At 44.4% G+C, this 16453-nt stretch overlaps 1 protein-coding gene across 1 annotated transcript in view; it reads left to right on the top strand.

The window, feature by feature from the left end:
• The first annotated feature begins 6106 nt into the window (after positions 1 to 6106).
• Positions 6107 to 16453, top strand: part of dimt1l (DIM1 dimethyladenosine transferase 1-like (S. cerevisiae)) — a 57438-nt gene continuing 47091 nt past the window's right edge. Inside the window, exons 1-2 of the mRNA XM_068034071.1 lie at positions 6107 to 6284; positions 14343 to 14416. Of these exons, the coding sequence (XP_067890172.1) occupies positions 6221 to 6284; positions 14343 to 14416 (138 nt within the window). The 5' untranslated portion in view covers positions 6107 to 6220. The remainder of the gene's footprint in view (positions 6285 to 14342; positions 14417 to 16453) is intronic.

The raw sequence follows: 16453 nt of genomic DNA, 5'->3' as shown, positions 1-16453 counted from the left end.
CTTGAGCCATCTCTCTGCTCATGAGTGGTTCCCATTTCTGTTCAATGACCACAAACTTTGCGTCTACCTTTTCATCACCTACTTGCACTACGGCCTTGAAACATCCCACAGTTTGAAGCGGTATCTTGGATGTGTATGGGTACAATTTCTTCACACATTTCCATTTGGTGCACTCGATTCTCTTCTTCAATTCTTCCCACAACATCCTATAAATTACAATGCTACACTTCCAGAATCCACGAGGATGCCCATCTTCACCTATCAATCAGCACTGGAACTTTTCCATGTTTCCCATCAGAGACTGCAACATGTATGCCTCATCACATTCATCATCATTCTTACCATCAACCTCTATGCGGCATACATTCTGCCTTGTTCATTCCTCTGTCTTCTGTTTTCCTTTCCAGACTTTTCTTTCTTCAGTTTTGCTTCTGCACTTCCCAGCAAAGTGATCCTTTACCCCACAATTTCTGCAGGTCTTGCCTTTAGCAGGGCAGCAAGAATCCTTCTCCAAATGTCCCAAATTTCCACATTTGAAGCACTCTTTCTCAGTCTTACTTGGGCTACTCCTACCTAGCCCTCTAGAGGATCTAAGTGGGTTCACTTGGCTTGAGTTTGATCCTGGACACCCTGAAGCTGAAGCGTCTGCAACCAACTTCATCAACTGGCATTGAGCTTCCACAGCTTCAAATGAAGCCACCACCCTCAATGTTTCTGCCGAGGTCAACACATCTTTTTCAAACAACTTGCACTTCAAGTAGTTTGACCGACAACTTTGTACAACTTAATCTCTGAGTTGATTATCCAAATCATTTCTACAATTACATCCCTTAGATGCTTGCCGCAATCTAGTGGCAAATTGTGCAACAGTTTCCCCATCTGTCTGCTTCATCTGCTGAAAAACATGTCACTGAAATGTTGCATTCATCTTCACTACATAATGATTGTTTAATGCATCCACTGCCTTGGCATAATCATCCCATTCTCCTGTGCCATTAAGTGATTTGATTGTCTCTCTTGCCGATGCCCTAGGATTGTACAGCAACAAAGCCCTTCATAGCACTTGATGCGTCGACGCTGCCTCATCTAGAAACAGGCCCCTGCTGTCCGTGTAAGCCTCAAACTCTTCCAGCCATCTCACCCATCCCACACTCATTACACTGGCTTCACAGTTGGAATCAAACAAATTTAAACCTCAAATCCCAGCAGATTCCAATCCATCAAAAGCCATATCCAACTGCAACGGTTCAGTAACCTAATCTAATATTTTCAACCTCGTCAGATCCTCCAGTAATGACGCATAGCAAGACTGAGATTTAACTTGCTTCACAGCCATCTTTACTCTACAGATCCAGTCCTTTAACATGCGCTATCTGATAGCCGAACCCCCAGGTCAGGTTACCTCCTAACTAGTACAGCATGTAGCTTATTGTATCTAATATGCAAGTCCACATAACACTCAGTCTATAGTTCGTCATAGAGTTATACAGCACAGAAACAGGCCCTGTCGGCCCATCGTGTCCGCGCCAGCCTTCAAGCACCTATCTATTCTAATCCCATTTTCCAGCACTTGGCCCATAGTCTTGTGTGCTATGGCATGTCAAGTGCTCATCTAAATATTCTTACATGTTGTGAGGGTTCCTGCCTCTACCATCCCTTCAAGCAGTGTGTTCCAGATTCCAACCAACCTCTGGGTGAAATTTTTTTTCCTCAAATCCCCTCTAAACCTCCTGCCCCTTACCTTAAATCTATGCCCCCTGGTTATTGACCCCTCTGCTAAGGGTAAAAAGGTTCTTCCTATCTATCCTATTTATGCCCCTCAAAATTTTGTATACCTCAATCAGGTCCCCCCTCAGTCTTATCTGCTCTAAGGAAAACAACCCCAGCCTATCCAGTGTCTCTTCATAGCTGAAATGCTCCAGCCGAAGCAACATCCTGGTAAATCTCCTCTGCAACCGCTCCAGTGCAATCACATCCTTCCTATAGTGTGGTGACCAGAACTGTACACAGTACTCCAGCTGTGGCCGAATTAGCGTTTTATACAGCTCCACCATAACCTCCCTGCTCTTACATTCTGTGCCTCGGCTAATAAAGGCAAGTATCCCATATGACTTCCTAACCACCTTATCTACCTGTGCTGCTGCCTTCAGTGATCTATGTACAAGTACACCAAGGTCCCTCTGTACTTCCTAGGGCCCTACCATCCATTGTATATTCCCTTGCCTTGTTAGTCCTTCCAAAATGCATCACCTCACACTTCTCAGGATTAAATTCCATTTGCCGCTGCTCTGCCCATCTTACCAGCCCATCTATATCGTCCTGTAATCTAAGGATTTCCTCCTCACTATCTACGACGCCACCAATCTTCATGTCATCTGCGAACTTACTGATCATACCTGCTATATTCACGTCTAAATCATTAATGTACACTACAAACATCAAGGGTCCCAGCACCGATCCCTGCGGTACACCACTGGTCACAGGCTTCCAATAGCAAAAACAACCTTCGACCATCACCCTATGCCTCCTGCCACTAAGCCAATTTTGGATTCAATTTGCCAAATTGCCCTGGATTCCATGGGCTCTTACCTTCTTAACCAATCTCCCACGCGGGACCTTATCAAAAGCCTGACTGAAGTCCAGGTAGACCACATCAACTGCTTTACCCTCATCTACACATCCAGTCACAGCCTCGAAAAATTCAATCATGTTTTTAAACATGATCGCCCCCTGACAAATCCCTGCCTTTCCAAGTGCAGATTAATCCTCTCCCTCAGAAATTGTTCCAATAGTTTCCCTACCACTGATGTTAGACTCACCAGCCTGTAATTATCTGGTTTAACCCTGCTACCCTTCTTGAATAATGGTACCACATTCACTGTCCTCCAGTCCTGTGGCATAGAAAATAGGAGCAGGAGTAGGCCATTCGATCCTTCGAGCCTGCTCTGCCATTCATTATGATCATGGCTGATCATCCAACTCAGTAACCTGTTCCCGCTTTCGCCCCATATCCTTTGATCCCTTTAGACCCAAGAACTATATCTAACTCCTTCTTGAAAACATACAATGTTTTGGCCTCAACTGCTTTCTGTGGTAGCGAATTCCACAGACTCACCACTGTCTGAGTGAAGGAAATTCCCCTCATCTCAGTCCTGAAAGGTTTACCCCGTATCCTTAGACTATGACCCCTGGTTCTGGACTCCCCCACCATCGGGAACATTCTTCTTGCATCTACCCTGTCAAGTCCTGTTAGAATTTTATAGGTTTCTATGAAATTCCTACCCCCCCCGCTGAACTGCAGCGAATATAATCCTAACCGACTCAATTTCTCCTCATACGTCAGTCCCGCCATCCTAGGAATCAGTCTGGTAAACCTTCGCTGCACTCCCTCTATGGCAAGAACATCCTCCCTCAGATAAGGAGACCAAAACTGCACACAATATTCCAGGTGTGGCCTCACCAAGGCCCTGTATAATTGCAGCAAGACATCCCTGCTCCTGTACTCGAATCCTCTCGCTATGAAGGCCAACATACCATTTGCCTTTTTTACCGTCTGTTGGACCTGCAAGCTTACCTTCAGCGACTGGTGTACGAGAACACCCAGATCTCGCTGCATATTCCCCTCTCTCAGTTTATAGTCATTCAGATAATAATCAGCCTTCCTGTTTTTGCTACCAAAGTGGATAACCTCACATTTATCCACATTATACTGCATCTGTCATGCATTAGCCCACTCACTCAACATGTCCAAATCACCCTGAAGCCTCTCTGCATCCTCCTCGCAACTCACCCTCCCACCCAGTTTTGTGTCATCTGCAAATTTGGAGATATTACATTTAGTTCCCTCATCTAAATCATTAATATATATTGTGAATAGCTGGGGTCCTGGCACCGATCTCTGCGGTACCCCACTAGTCACTGCCTGCCATTCGGAAAAAGACCCATTTATTCCTACCCTTTGTTTCTTACACGCTAATCTCTTATTATCTAATCTCTTAATCTCTTTCAATTTTGTCGAAAGCCTTCTGAAAGTCCAAATAAACCACATCCACTGACTCCCCCTCATCAACTCTCGCTATGAAGGCCAACATACCATTTGCCTTTTTTACCGCCTGTTGGACCTGCAAGCTTACCTTCAGCGACTGGTGTACGAGAACACCCAGATCTCGCTGCATATTCCCCTCTCTCAGTTTATAGTCATTCAGATAATAATCAGCCTTCCTGTTTTTGCTACCAAAGTGGATAACCTCACATTTATCCACGAAGAAGAATTCTAGTAGATTTGACAAGCATGATTTCCCTTTCGTAAATCCATGCTGACTCTGCCCGATTCTACCACTGTTCTCTAAGTGTTCTGCAATAAAATCTTTGACAATGGACACTGGAATTTTCCCCACTATTGATGTCAGGCTGACTGGTCTATAATTCTCTGCTTTCTCTCTACCTCCCTTTTTAAATAGTGGGGTTACATTAGCTACCCTCCAATCTGTAGGAACTGTTCCAGAGTCTAGGGAATCTTGGACTACCAATGCATCCACTATTTCTAGGGCCACTTCCTTAAGTACTCTGGGATGCATACCATCAGGCCCTGAGGATTTATCGGCCTTCAATCCCATCAATTTCCACCTCTCCTGTGGCCAGAGAGGATTTGAAGATTTGTGCCAGAGCCCCTGCTATCTCCTCCCTTCCCCCACATAACAGCCTGGGATACATGTCATCTGGGCCTGGGGAATTATCCACTTTTAAGCCTGCTAAAACTGCTAATACCGCCACCCTTTCAATGCTAATATGTTCAAGTATATCACAATCCCCCTCCCTGATCTCTACACCTACATTGTCCTTCTCCATAGTGAACACAGATGACAAGTAATCATTTAAAACCTCACCTACGTCCTCCAGCTCCACACACAGATTGCCACTGTGATCCCTAATGGGCTCTACTCTTTCCCTGGTTATCCTCTTGTCCTTAATATACTTATTAAACACCTTGGGATTTTACTTTATCTTGCTCGCCGGTGTTTTTTCATGCCCCCTTTTCACTCTCCTAATTACTTTATTAAGTACCCCCCTACAGTTTCTATACTCCTCTGGGGCCTTCTCTGTTTTCAGCCCTCTGAATCTGCTATGAGCCTCCTTTTTTTTCTTATCCAATCCTCTATATTCCATGACATCCAGGGTTCCCTGGACTTGTTGGTCCTATCCTTCACCTTTATGGGAACATGATGGCCCAGAACTCTCACTATTTCCTTTTTGAATGATTCCCACTCGTACGACATAGACTTTCCTACAATAGCTGCTCCCAGTCCACTTGGGCCACATCCTGTTTTATCATATTGAAATCGGCCTTCCCCCAATTCAGTACCTTTATTTCCGGTCCATCTTTGTCCTTTTCCATAACTACCTTAAATCTTACAGAATTATGGTCACTATCCTCGAAATGCCTCCCCCCCCCCCGGCACTTCTATCACTTGTCCGGCCTCATTCCAGAGGATTAGGTCCGGTAATGCCCCTTCTCCCCTAACCATGTTCTATCTTCCTTCTTAAATATGAGTACTACTTGTTATCCGCCAGCCCTCTGGCACAATACTTTTTTCTAATGAATTTTTCTCTTTGTGAGGCTAGGCAGTGTCTAATGCCACCAGAATTATAACAGGAGCTGCCAGAATGGTCATGGATTTTTGGGCCAATGGTCAGACTGCAGTGTGCCCAGGAAAAGATGAAGCTTACATTGAACTTGGATAGAATAGTGCAGGAAGCCAAGGATAATCGGAAACGGGAAAGCGGGTTAAAGTGCCGATCACACTTGCAATATCATCAAATTTGACCAATTCTCAACAACAGAAGGAAACCTGCCTGCGTATCTCTGATCTTCCTGCAGGTGGCGGTAGACAGGGCAGTCTCCGCGGAGAGATATCCTTTTGTCTTCAATAAAAAAAATGCTGGAATACTCAGCAGTCTGGTAGTATCTGTGGAGAGAGAAGCAGAGTTAACTTTTCAGGTCTGTGACTCTTCATCAGATCGTTCTTACCTCGAGCGCTTTTTGAGTTTAGACCAGCAGCCATGGGCTGAACGAAATGTCAAGCGACGCGAGGACTACTAGTCCCAGAAGCCGTTGCGCGCTTGGCGCAGGCGCAGAGGCAGTTGGTTTGTGGTTGGCACGTGTGTCGTCGGTTCTTAAACTTTGAATTTTGGAACATTCTATTCGAACTTTTCGTTAAAAATGCCCAAAGTCAAAAGTGAGAAGAAATGTGGAGGGCGCAGACAGGTCCAGGGACAAAGTCAAGGTGAGGCCCAGTTCCCTTACTCAGCCTCTGCTTAGGGCAAGAGCCCGGTGTACGGGAGTTGGTGACAGGCCGGCTGAAGCTGTCGGCTCTAATAAGAGTTTAATGTGCGGGTTATGAGTGTGCCCGAGCGGGGAGGTGTTTTAGTAATAAAGTAACAGCCGAGGCCCGGCCCTTCAGTGAGTCGGGCTGTTAACCCGCAGGGCAAGATTGTCTATCATTGCCGCCGGGCTAGACAAGGTAATGCCGGGTGCAAATGCGACTAATATTTTTAGTTAAAAATCATAGAAAGTTTAAGGCACAGAAACAGGCCACTTGGCCCATCGTGTCTGTGCCGGCAGAAAAACGATCAACCTATTCTAATCCCACCTTCCAGCGTTTTCTCCGTAACCCTGCAGATTACTACACTTGAGGTGCATATCCAGACTCCTTTTGAATGAGTTGAAGGTTTCTGCCTCAACTACCCTTTCAGGCAGTGAGTTCCAGACCCTCACCAACCTCTGGGTGAAAAAAGTTTTCCTCATCTCCCCTCTAATTTTTGTACCAATCACTTTAAATTTATGCACCTAGTCACTGATCTTTCTGCTAAGGTGAATAGGCCCTTCACTTCCACTCTAACCAGGCACCTCAAAATTTTGTACATTTCAGTCAGATCTCTCCTCAGTCTTCTCTGTTCCAAGGAGAACAACTGCAGCCTGTCCAATCTTTCTTCATAGCTACATTTTTCCAGTCCTGGCAACATCCTCGTAAATCTCCTCTGTACCCTTTCTAGTGTAATTACATCCTTTCTGTAATGAGGTGACCAGATCTGCACACACAACTCAAGTTGTGGCCTAACCAATGAGTTATACAGTTCCAGCATAAACCCCCTTGGCTAATAAAGGAAAGGATTCCTTATGCCTTCTTAACCACCTTATCGACCTGTCCTGCTACCTTCAGGGATCCGTGGACATTCACTCTAAGGTCCCTTACTTCCTTTACGCTTTCCAGTATTTTCCCATTAATTGCCTTATTTGACCTCCCCAAATGCATCAGCTCACACTTCTCTGGGTTGAATTCCATTTGCCACATTTCTGCCCATCTGACCAGACACTTCTGGGTTTTCAGCCTTTTGTTTTATGATCACCATTGGTTCAGATTGTACCATCCATGGGAGGTAGAACAACAGTTTGTATTTATATTTATATAGCGCCTTTAACGTAATAAAATATCCCAAGGCACATCATAGGGACATTATAAAACAAAATATGACACCGAGCTGCATGAGATTTTGGGGCAAATGACCAAAAGCTTGGTTTAACAGCTGATTTTTGGTAGTGTGTTTCCTGAATTTTCAATCACTGGGGAGATTCTTAGCTACAAGAGACACAACCAGTATAAGGTAAATCCAGGAATATTTGTCAAAATCACAGATATGATGTCCTGTGGTGGAACATTACATGATCAAACCTCCAGGAATGCCTCAAAACAAAATTGGCAACCCCATTTCACCAGTACGTCAAGTACTCTTGAGCTGCTAACAGGCCACTACCCACTCCCCCAGCGCTTCGAGCATTAGCAGCTATAAGACTGGGTGGGAGCGGCTCCCATACAGGGGTCAACAGGACATCAATTTGTGTCCCCCTCAAATGTTGGCTGCCAAGGGAGCGGATCCCTCCTTCGCTGGAAAAGGATTCAGTTATGACAATGAACTGGGAGACCTAACAAACTGAAAAAGAACTGAAATCTTATCCTTTTGGCAAGGCTCCAGAATTAGGCACAATCCCAGATGAGGGAGAAAAAAAGAACACTGCAGAAAATACAGCTAATACTGGGATATTTGTCCCATCCAGTTTACGGTACGTGCAGTGACCATTTTGAAAATAAGGACATGTGATGCAGGTTCCTTAGGTATCTGTAATACAGGTTTTGATTTAGTCCCCAGTTTCAAAACACAATCAAATTTACTGTCTCATTGTTGAGACTTGCCGTTTCTGGTCTGCTTCATTCATTAGCTATTCAGTGACATACATTACAGAGACAGGAGGTATGAATTTGAGAGCAACTATATTCACTTACCTGGATGTCAGATATTTTCAGCAGAAGAGAGCAGCCAATCCTGGAAAAACCAGTATGTGTTGAATATACAGAGTCAAGCTATGAGTACCTACTATCTGTCCCTGCATGTCAGGATTTTTCCCACTTTGGACAAGAGGGAAATACCTCGATAGTTTACACAGCCTGATTTATCTCCCTTCTTGAAGATAGTTACAATTGTCGTATTCCTGAAGTGGGGTGGGGGAAGCTCTTTTTCCTTCCAAATCCGTAGGATGAGTGCATGGAGTTTTGATGTGACCGAAAGCCCACCAGCTTCGAAGACCTCAGCTGGAATACCATCAGGGCCAGAGGCTTTGTTGTTTTTCATCCATTTGATCGTTTGTTGCAGCTCTCCCATTGAAGGTGATTCAACCACAGGGTACTGGGGGATAGCCTGGAGAGTACCAAGCATTCTCCTGAATCACCTACTTCCTGTGGCTGAGGAAGTCCTCCCAGAAACAGTTTCAGAGGAACCTCTGACATGGTCTTTGTTGTCAGACAAGTCCGAGAAAAATGTCGAGAACGCCACCAGGAACTCTTCGTTGCTTTCATCAGCCTGACCAAAGCATTTGACTCAGTAACTTACAAGGCTCTGTGGCTTGTGCTGCAAAGATTTGGATATCCAGGAAACTTCTTCACAATCCTGCAATTGCTCCATGATGATATGACTGCAACTGTCTTGAATGGGCGATCTGAAGCAGACGCCTTCAAACTCTGGACCGGAGTCAAGCAAGGCTGTGTGACAGCCTCCATGCTATTCACAATCTATCTGACGGCGGCTATTCGCCTCATCAAAGATCAACTGCCATCTGGTGTGAGTTTTAAATACTGCCTCGATGGAAAACTCTTGAACCTCAGTCTCCTCCATGCCAAAACTAAACTGACCACCATAGACATAGACGATCCACAGTTTGCGGACAACTGCAGTGTCGTTGCCCACTCTGCACCAGATTTGCATGCCACTCGATCGCTTCAATTTTGCATACAAGAGACTCGGCTTGTCTTTGAATGTGATCTTAAAAAAAACTCATATCAACCCGCACCTGATCAGCCAAATATTCCACCTCCCATAAATGTTGAAGGAGAGACTCTGGAATATGTTGAGCACTTTCCATACCTTGGTAGTCTCCCGACTCAAAAGACGACCATTGACGAGGATATCCAACAATGGGTCAGCAGTGCTAGCTTATTCTTCTACAAACGATGACAGCAAGTGTTTGACAACAGAGACCTCCACAAGTCAACAGAACAGTTGTCGTCATCACGCTCAAGACCTGGTCTGTGCATCAGTGACACGTAAGAGCGCTCGAGAAATTCCATCAGTATTGTATCCTCCGGATTCAATGGGAGGACTGTCGAACAAATAATATCCTGAAGCCAGCTCCACAAGCATTCAGGCAAAACTTTTGCAAACTCATTTTCAGTGGACTCGGCACTATGTCCAGATGGCCAAAAACCGTCTCTCCCACCAGGTCCTGTTTTCTCTACTCTCAAATGGCCAGCATTCGAGAGGAGGACAAAGAAAATGCTTCAAAGACACTCTGAAGCTCTCTTTGAAGCGTGGCAGCATTGACATCGATGACTGGGAGGGACTTGCTACCAATCGTTCAAAATGGCGACAACCTGTCCATCAAACTGCATCATGCTTTGAGTCCAAATGCCTTAATGATGAGGCAGAGTGGAGGCAGAGAAGAAAAGAAAGGAAGCAAATCCTGCACCCTGGATTCCACCACCTCGTGGGACATCCTGCCCATATGCCCAAAGATCTGCGGGACAAGAATCGGCCTGTTCAGTCACATGATGCATAGCAGAAATTTGTGACCCTGAGTCAACGTCCTCCTCGAATTGAGGGATAGCCGACCACGGCGACCTCCTTCTTCTTTGGCCTCCTTGTCTGGAGAGACAATGGGTTGAGCGCCTGGAGGTGGTCAGTGGTTTGTGAAGCAGTGCTTGGAGTGGCTATAAAGGCCAATTCTAGAGTGACAGACTCATCCACAGGTGCGGCAGATAAAATTGGTTGCCGGGGCTGTTACACAGTTGGCTCTCCCCTTGCGCTTCTGTCTTTTTTCCTGCCAACTGCTAAGTCTCTTCAACTCGCCACACTCTAGCCCCGCCTTTTTGGCTGCCCGCCAGCTCTGGCGATCGCTGGCAACTGACTCCCATGGCTTGTGATCAATGTCACAGGACTTCATGTCGCGTTTGCAGACGTCTTTAAAACGGAGACATGGACGGCCGGTAGGTCTGGTACCAGTGACGAGCTCGCTGTACAATGTGTCCTTGGGGATCCTGCCATCTTCCATGCGGCTCACATGGCCAACCCATCTCAAACACCGCTGGCTCAGTAGGGTGTATATGCTGGAGATGTTGGCCACCTCGAGGACTTCTGTGCCTGGAACTTGCTGCCAGGGGAGGTGGTGGAAGCAGATACGATAGCAACGTTTAAGAGACATCTTGACAAATACATGAATAGGAAAGGAATAGAGGGATATGGGCCCCGGAAGTGCAGAAGGTGTTAGTTTAGGCAGGCATCAAGATCGGCTTGGCTTGGACTGCCGAATGGCCTGTTCCTGTGCTGTTCTTTGTTCTTTGATCGTTTTCTTGAGGCTGATGGTTAGGCCAAATTCGTTGCAGGCATGTGCAATCCTGTCGATGAGTCTCTGCAGACACTCTTCAGTTTGAGATGTTAATGCAGCATCGTCAGCAAAGAGGAATTCCCTGATGAGGATTTTCCGTACTTTGGTCTTCGCTCTTAGAGGGGCAAGGTTGAACAACCTGCCACCTGATCTTGTGTGGAGGAAAATTCCTTCTTCTGAAGACTTGAACGCATGTGAGAGCAGCAGGGAGAAGAAGATCCCAAACAGTGTAGGTGGGAGAACGCAGCCCTGTTTCACACCACTCAGGATAGGAAAGGGGTCTGATGAGGCGCCGCTATGCTGAATTGTGCCTTTCATATGGTCATGGAATGAGGTAATGATACTTAGTAGCTTTGGTGGACATCCGATCTTTTCTAGTAGTCTGAAGAGACCACGTCTGCTGATGAGGTCAAAGGCTTTGGTGCAATCAATGAAAGCAACGTAGAGGGGCATCTGTTGTTCACGGCATTTCTCCTGTAGCTGGCGAAGGGAGAACAGCATGTCAATAGTCGATCTCTCTGCACGAAAGCCATACTGTGCCTCAGGGTAGATGCGCTCAGCCAGCTTCTGGAGCCTGTTTAAAGTGACTTGAGCGAAGACTTTCCCCGCTATGCTGAGCAGGGAGATTCCACGGTAGTTGTTGCAGTCACTGCGGTCACCCTTGTTCTTATAGAGGGTGATGATATTGGCATCGCGCATGTTCTGTGGTACTGCTCCCTCGTCCCAGCACAGGCAAAGCAGTTCGTAGAGTTCTGAAAGTATAGCAGGCTTGGCACTCTTGATTATTTCAGGGGTAATGCCATCCTTCCCAGGGGCTTTTCCGCTGGCTAGAGAATCAATGGCATCACTGAGTTCCGATTTTGTTGGCTGTACATCCAGCTCGTTATGACTGGCAGAGACTGGGCTGCATTGAGGGCGGTCTCAGTGACAACACTTTCCCTGGAGTATAGTTCTAGGTAGTGCTCCACCCAGCGGTCCATTTGCTTGCGTTGGTCAGTGATTGTGTCCCCTGATTTAGATTTGAGGGGGGTGATCTTCTTGATCTATCCCTGACATAAGTGAGACTAGTGGAAAAACTGGCAAAATGCACTGTTTTAGAATTAAGATCAAGAAAATGTTTTGAGGCCTTTGTACTGATGTTCAAGAACATGGAGAACAGTGACAGTTTTATTTCTCTTGCTTTGTGTCTCAACTGTTTGATAAAGTACCACTTAATAGGCTTGTCAGCAAAGTTGAGGCTCATGGAATAAAAGGGACAGTGGCAGCATGGATACAAAGTTTGCTGAGTGACAGGAAACAGTAGTGGTAAATGGTTGTTTTTTTGAACTGGAGGAAGATATTCAGTGATGTTCCCCAGGGGTCAGGACTAGGACCACTGATACATTATATAATATATGTATGTATATATTGATGACCTAAACTTGGGTGTACAGTGTACAATTTCAAAATTTGAAAATGACTGTAATGACTTATATTTCTGTAGTGCCTTTAGAGTAATAAAACATTTCCAAAGTGCTTTACAGAAGCATTATAAAACAATATGACTTTGAACCACATATTAGGTCACTTGACCAAAAGCGTGGTCAAAGAGGTCAGTTTAAAGGAGTGTCTTAAAGGAGGAAAGCGAGGCGGAGAGGTGTAGGGAGGGTATTCCAGAGCTTGGAGCCGAGGCTACTGAAGGCACAGCCACTAGTGGTGGAACGATTAAAATCAGGGATGCACAAGAGGCCAGAATTAGAGGAGCGCAGCAATCTTGGAAGGTTGTGGGACTGCAAGAGCTTATGGAGCTAGGGAAGGGTGAGGCCATGGAGGTATTTGAAAACAAGGGTGAAATATTTAAAATCAAGACGTTGTTTGACGGAAAGCCAATGTAGGTCAGTGAGCACAGTGGTGATAGGGGAACGGGACTTCGTGCGAATTAAGACACGGGCTGCAGAGTTTTGGATGACCTCCAGTTTACGGAGAGTCGACGATGGGAGACCAGCCTGGAGTGCGTTGGAATAGCCAAGTCTAGAGGTGACAAACACATGAATGAGGGTTTCAGCTGCAGATTGTGTTGACACGGATATTTGGTCGGAAGCTCATCTCGGTGTCAAATGTGACACCAAGGTTGCGAACAGACTGACTTAATCTCAAGACTGTGGCAGGGAGAGGGATGTAGTTGGTAGAAGACACAAAACTTGGAAGTATTGGTAAGTATTAGGAGGATGGTGATAAAGTTCACATGAACATAGACAAGCTGGTAAAATGGGTGAACATGTGGTAGATGAAATTTAATGCAGCGAAATGTGAAGAACTGCATTTTGGTAGGAAGAATGAGGAGAGGCAACATAAAACAAAGGATAAAATTCTAAAGGGGATGCAGGAACAGTGTGACCTGGAAGTATATGTGCCCAAATCATTGAATGTGGCAGGGTAGATTGCGAAAGTGGTTAAAAAGGCATATGCGATTTTGGGTTTTATAATCGAGGCACAGAATACAAAAGCAAAGCTATGAAGAACTTTTAGAGAGCACTGGTTCAACCTCAACTGTAATATTGTATCCAATTCTGGGCATCGCACTTTTGGAAGGATGTGATGGCTTTAGAGAGGATGCAGAAAAGATTTGCAAGAATAGTTCCAGCGATGAATGACTTTATTTACAATGATAAGTTGGAGAAGCTGGGATTGTTCTCCTTAGAGAAGGTTGAGAGGAGATTTGATCAAGGTATTCTAAGAGGGGTCTAGACAGAATAAATAGAGAGAAACTGTTCCCTTTGGCAGAGGGGTCAAGAACCAGCGGATGAAGATGTAAGGTGATTGGCAAAAGAACCAATGGTGACATGAGTAAATATTTTGCTTTGCACAGTGAGTGGTTAGGATCTGGAATGTTCTGCCTGAGAGGGTGGTAGAGACAGATTCAATAGTGGCTTTTAAAAGTGAATTGGATAAGCACCTGAAGAGAAAAACATTGCAGGGTAATGGGAAAGGGCTGGGGAGTGGGACTAGCTGATTTGCTCTTGCAGAGAGCCAGCACAGACATGATGGGCTGCATGGCCTGCTTCTGTGCTGTAGCCATTCTATGATTCTAATCAATACCAATAACATCTGCCAATGCCCCGTGAATAAGTTACATCGAGGAGGCATGCTAAAGTAACTGTGACTGAAGCTGTGGTGGATTTGATACTGACTTGGCTTCTCCCAACTAAGAGCAGGATGTGGTGAAGAATCAACAGGACTCTATAACAGGCATGGAAATGCGGTTGTGAAGCTTTACCCTTCACCTCCATGTGCTTGAAACATGAAATTGAGAATATTTAAACTTTTTTCTGTATTGTAAGTTCAGTTTTGATCCTGTTTTATTTTGGCTTAGGTATTGTGTTCAACACTGGAATTGGCCAGCACATTTTGAAGAATCCTTTAATTGTGAATAGCATCATTGACAAGGTACAGTAGAATGTAGTACAGTATGCTGTCAACATCTTGGTTTTTCTACATCCCCAATTAATTGTAAATACAGCTCTGTATGTTATCAATGTAAAGTACTGCTTAGGTTTTATTTTTCTTCCATCTGAGGTCCATGTTGGAAAATGGGACAGTCTTTCATTTTAAGCACCCATTGCCAGTGCTGAGTGTTCATGGGTTAGTTATTACACTGATCAGATACAGCATTTGTTAACCGAACATCAGAAGGGCATCTTTAATGCAAAGTATGAATTTTTCACTTCCCATACCAACAGGTAAAGGCTTTAAACTTGCAAGATGGGGGGAGGGATCTGCAAGAATACAGGGAAGGAGAGCACAGGAAATAAGTAAGGGTGGACTTTGATGGCAAGAGAAAAAATAAAGTTATAGAACAGGAGATGGTTAAACATAAAGTGAGAAGAAATCTTATTAAAATTAGTTAAAATGTCTGTACAGCAATGCACACATTGCGGCCAGCTCCCCTGTTTTATTACAGATAATCATGAATTTTGAGGAAGCAGACATAATAGCGATTACTGAGACATGGCTACAGCAAAATCAGGGCAGGGAATTAAATATTGCAGGGTAGAACATATTTAGAAAATACAGAGGAGGTGGCGTAGCTGTACTTATTAGGGTAACATAATGGCAGTAGAGAAAAGGGACACAGCTATCAGCAAGACGACAATAGAATCCATATGGATAGAGATAAAAGATAATAAAGGATCAATAACACTAATAAATGTAGTCTACAGACCACCTAATAGTGGGAGGATGGTGGAGGAAAAAGATCTGCAAATTAGGGAATTGAATAAAAAAAAAATTATCATGGGGAATTTCAACTACTCTGATATTAATTAGACAGAAGAGGTAAGTAAAGGGGATAAGAGAATGAAGTTCCTACAATCTGTACAGGACTGCTTTCTAACGCAGTGCGTAAATAGCTCAACAAGGAAGATTTGCTATTAGATCAAATGGAACTGTGTTCAACAGAGTGCAGCAAAAATATATTCTGTTAAAAGGAAAGAACAAACTAAACACTTGAGACTCGATGGATGAATAAAGACATAAGGGAACAATTGAGAGCTAGGAAAGAGGTGTTCATTAAGTACACAGACAGCAGAGGAGTTCATGATAAGAGAATATGAAGAGATTGACAGAGAAGTCAAAAGAAGATCAGCAAGGCAAAGAGGAACTATGAAATTAAAACAAAACAAAAAAGGCACATCAGTTTTTAAAAAAAAAAGTAAGGCTGGGATGGGAATTGGACCAATAGGGATAGACAATGATAGAGAACTGACAGAAATATTAATTATTTTGCTTCAGTATTTACCAGGGAGATAGAACAGGTAGACCTGACATTGAATGATGAGCTGAGTAATGAGGTAAGTGCATTATAAACAAAAAAGGGGGCTGTATTGAATAAACTCCTCAAACTCAGAGGATAAAGTCCCTGGTCCAGATGGATTACGTGCACGCATTTTGGAAGAATCTAGGGAAGAGATAGCAGAGGCATTGCTACACATAGTTAATATAATTCGTTGGAGAAAGGTACAGTACCAGAGGACTGGCGGATAGCTAATGTAATTCCTATATTTAAGAAGGACAACAGAATGTGGCCAGGGAACTATAGAGCAGTCAGTTTAACATTTGAGGCAAAAAAAAAATGGAATCCCTACTAAAGGAGAGACAAGAAAAATATAATAATGAATAGTCAGCATGGATTTCAAAAGGGAAAATCTTGTTTGACCAACCTTATTGAATTTTTTGAGGTGGTGACCGAGAGTGTAGACAATAGTAATGCAGTAGATTTAATTTATCTGGATTTTCAAAAGGCCTTCAGTAAGGTGCCCCATAATAGACTAATGAATAAGGTCAGCAAATGCAGAGTTGGGACAAGTGGCAGAAAGGATTGCTGGTTGGCTTCAAGACAGCAGAGAGTGGGAGTAAAGGGTAGTTATTTAGAGTGGCAGAAGGTGGGAAGTGGTGTTTTACAAGGATCAGGGCTGGGACCACTGC

The sequence above is a fragment of the Heterodontus francisci genome, chromosome 1 (genome assembly GCF_036365525.1).
Source record: "Heterodontus francisci isolate sHetFra1 chromosome 1, sHetFra1.hap1, whole genome shotgun sequence".
NCBI classification, from domain to species: Eukaryota; Metazoa; Chordata; class Chondrichthyes; order Heterodontiformes; family Heterodontidae; genus Heterodontus; species Heterodontus francisci.
The sequence above is the reverse complement of the archived record's forward strand: the minus strand, read 5'-3'. Positions and strand labels throughout refer to the sequence as shown.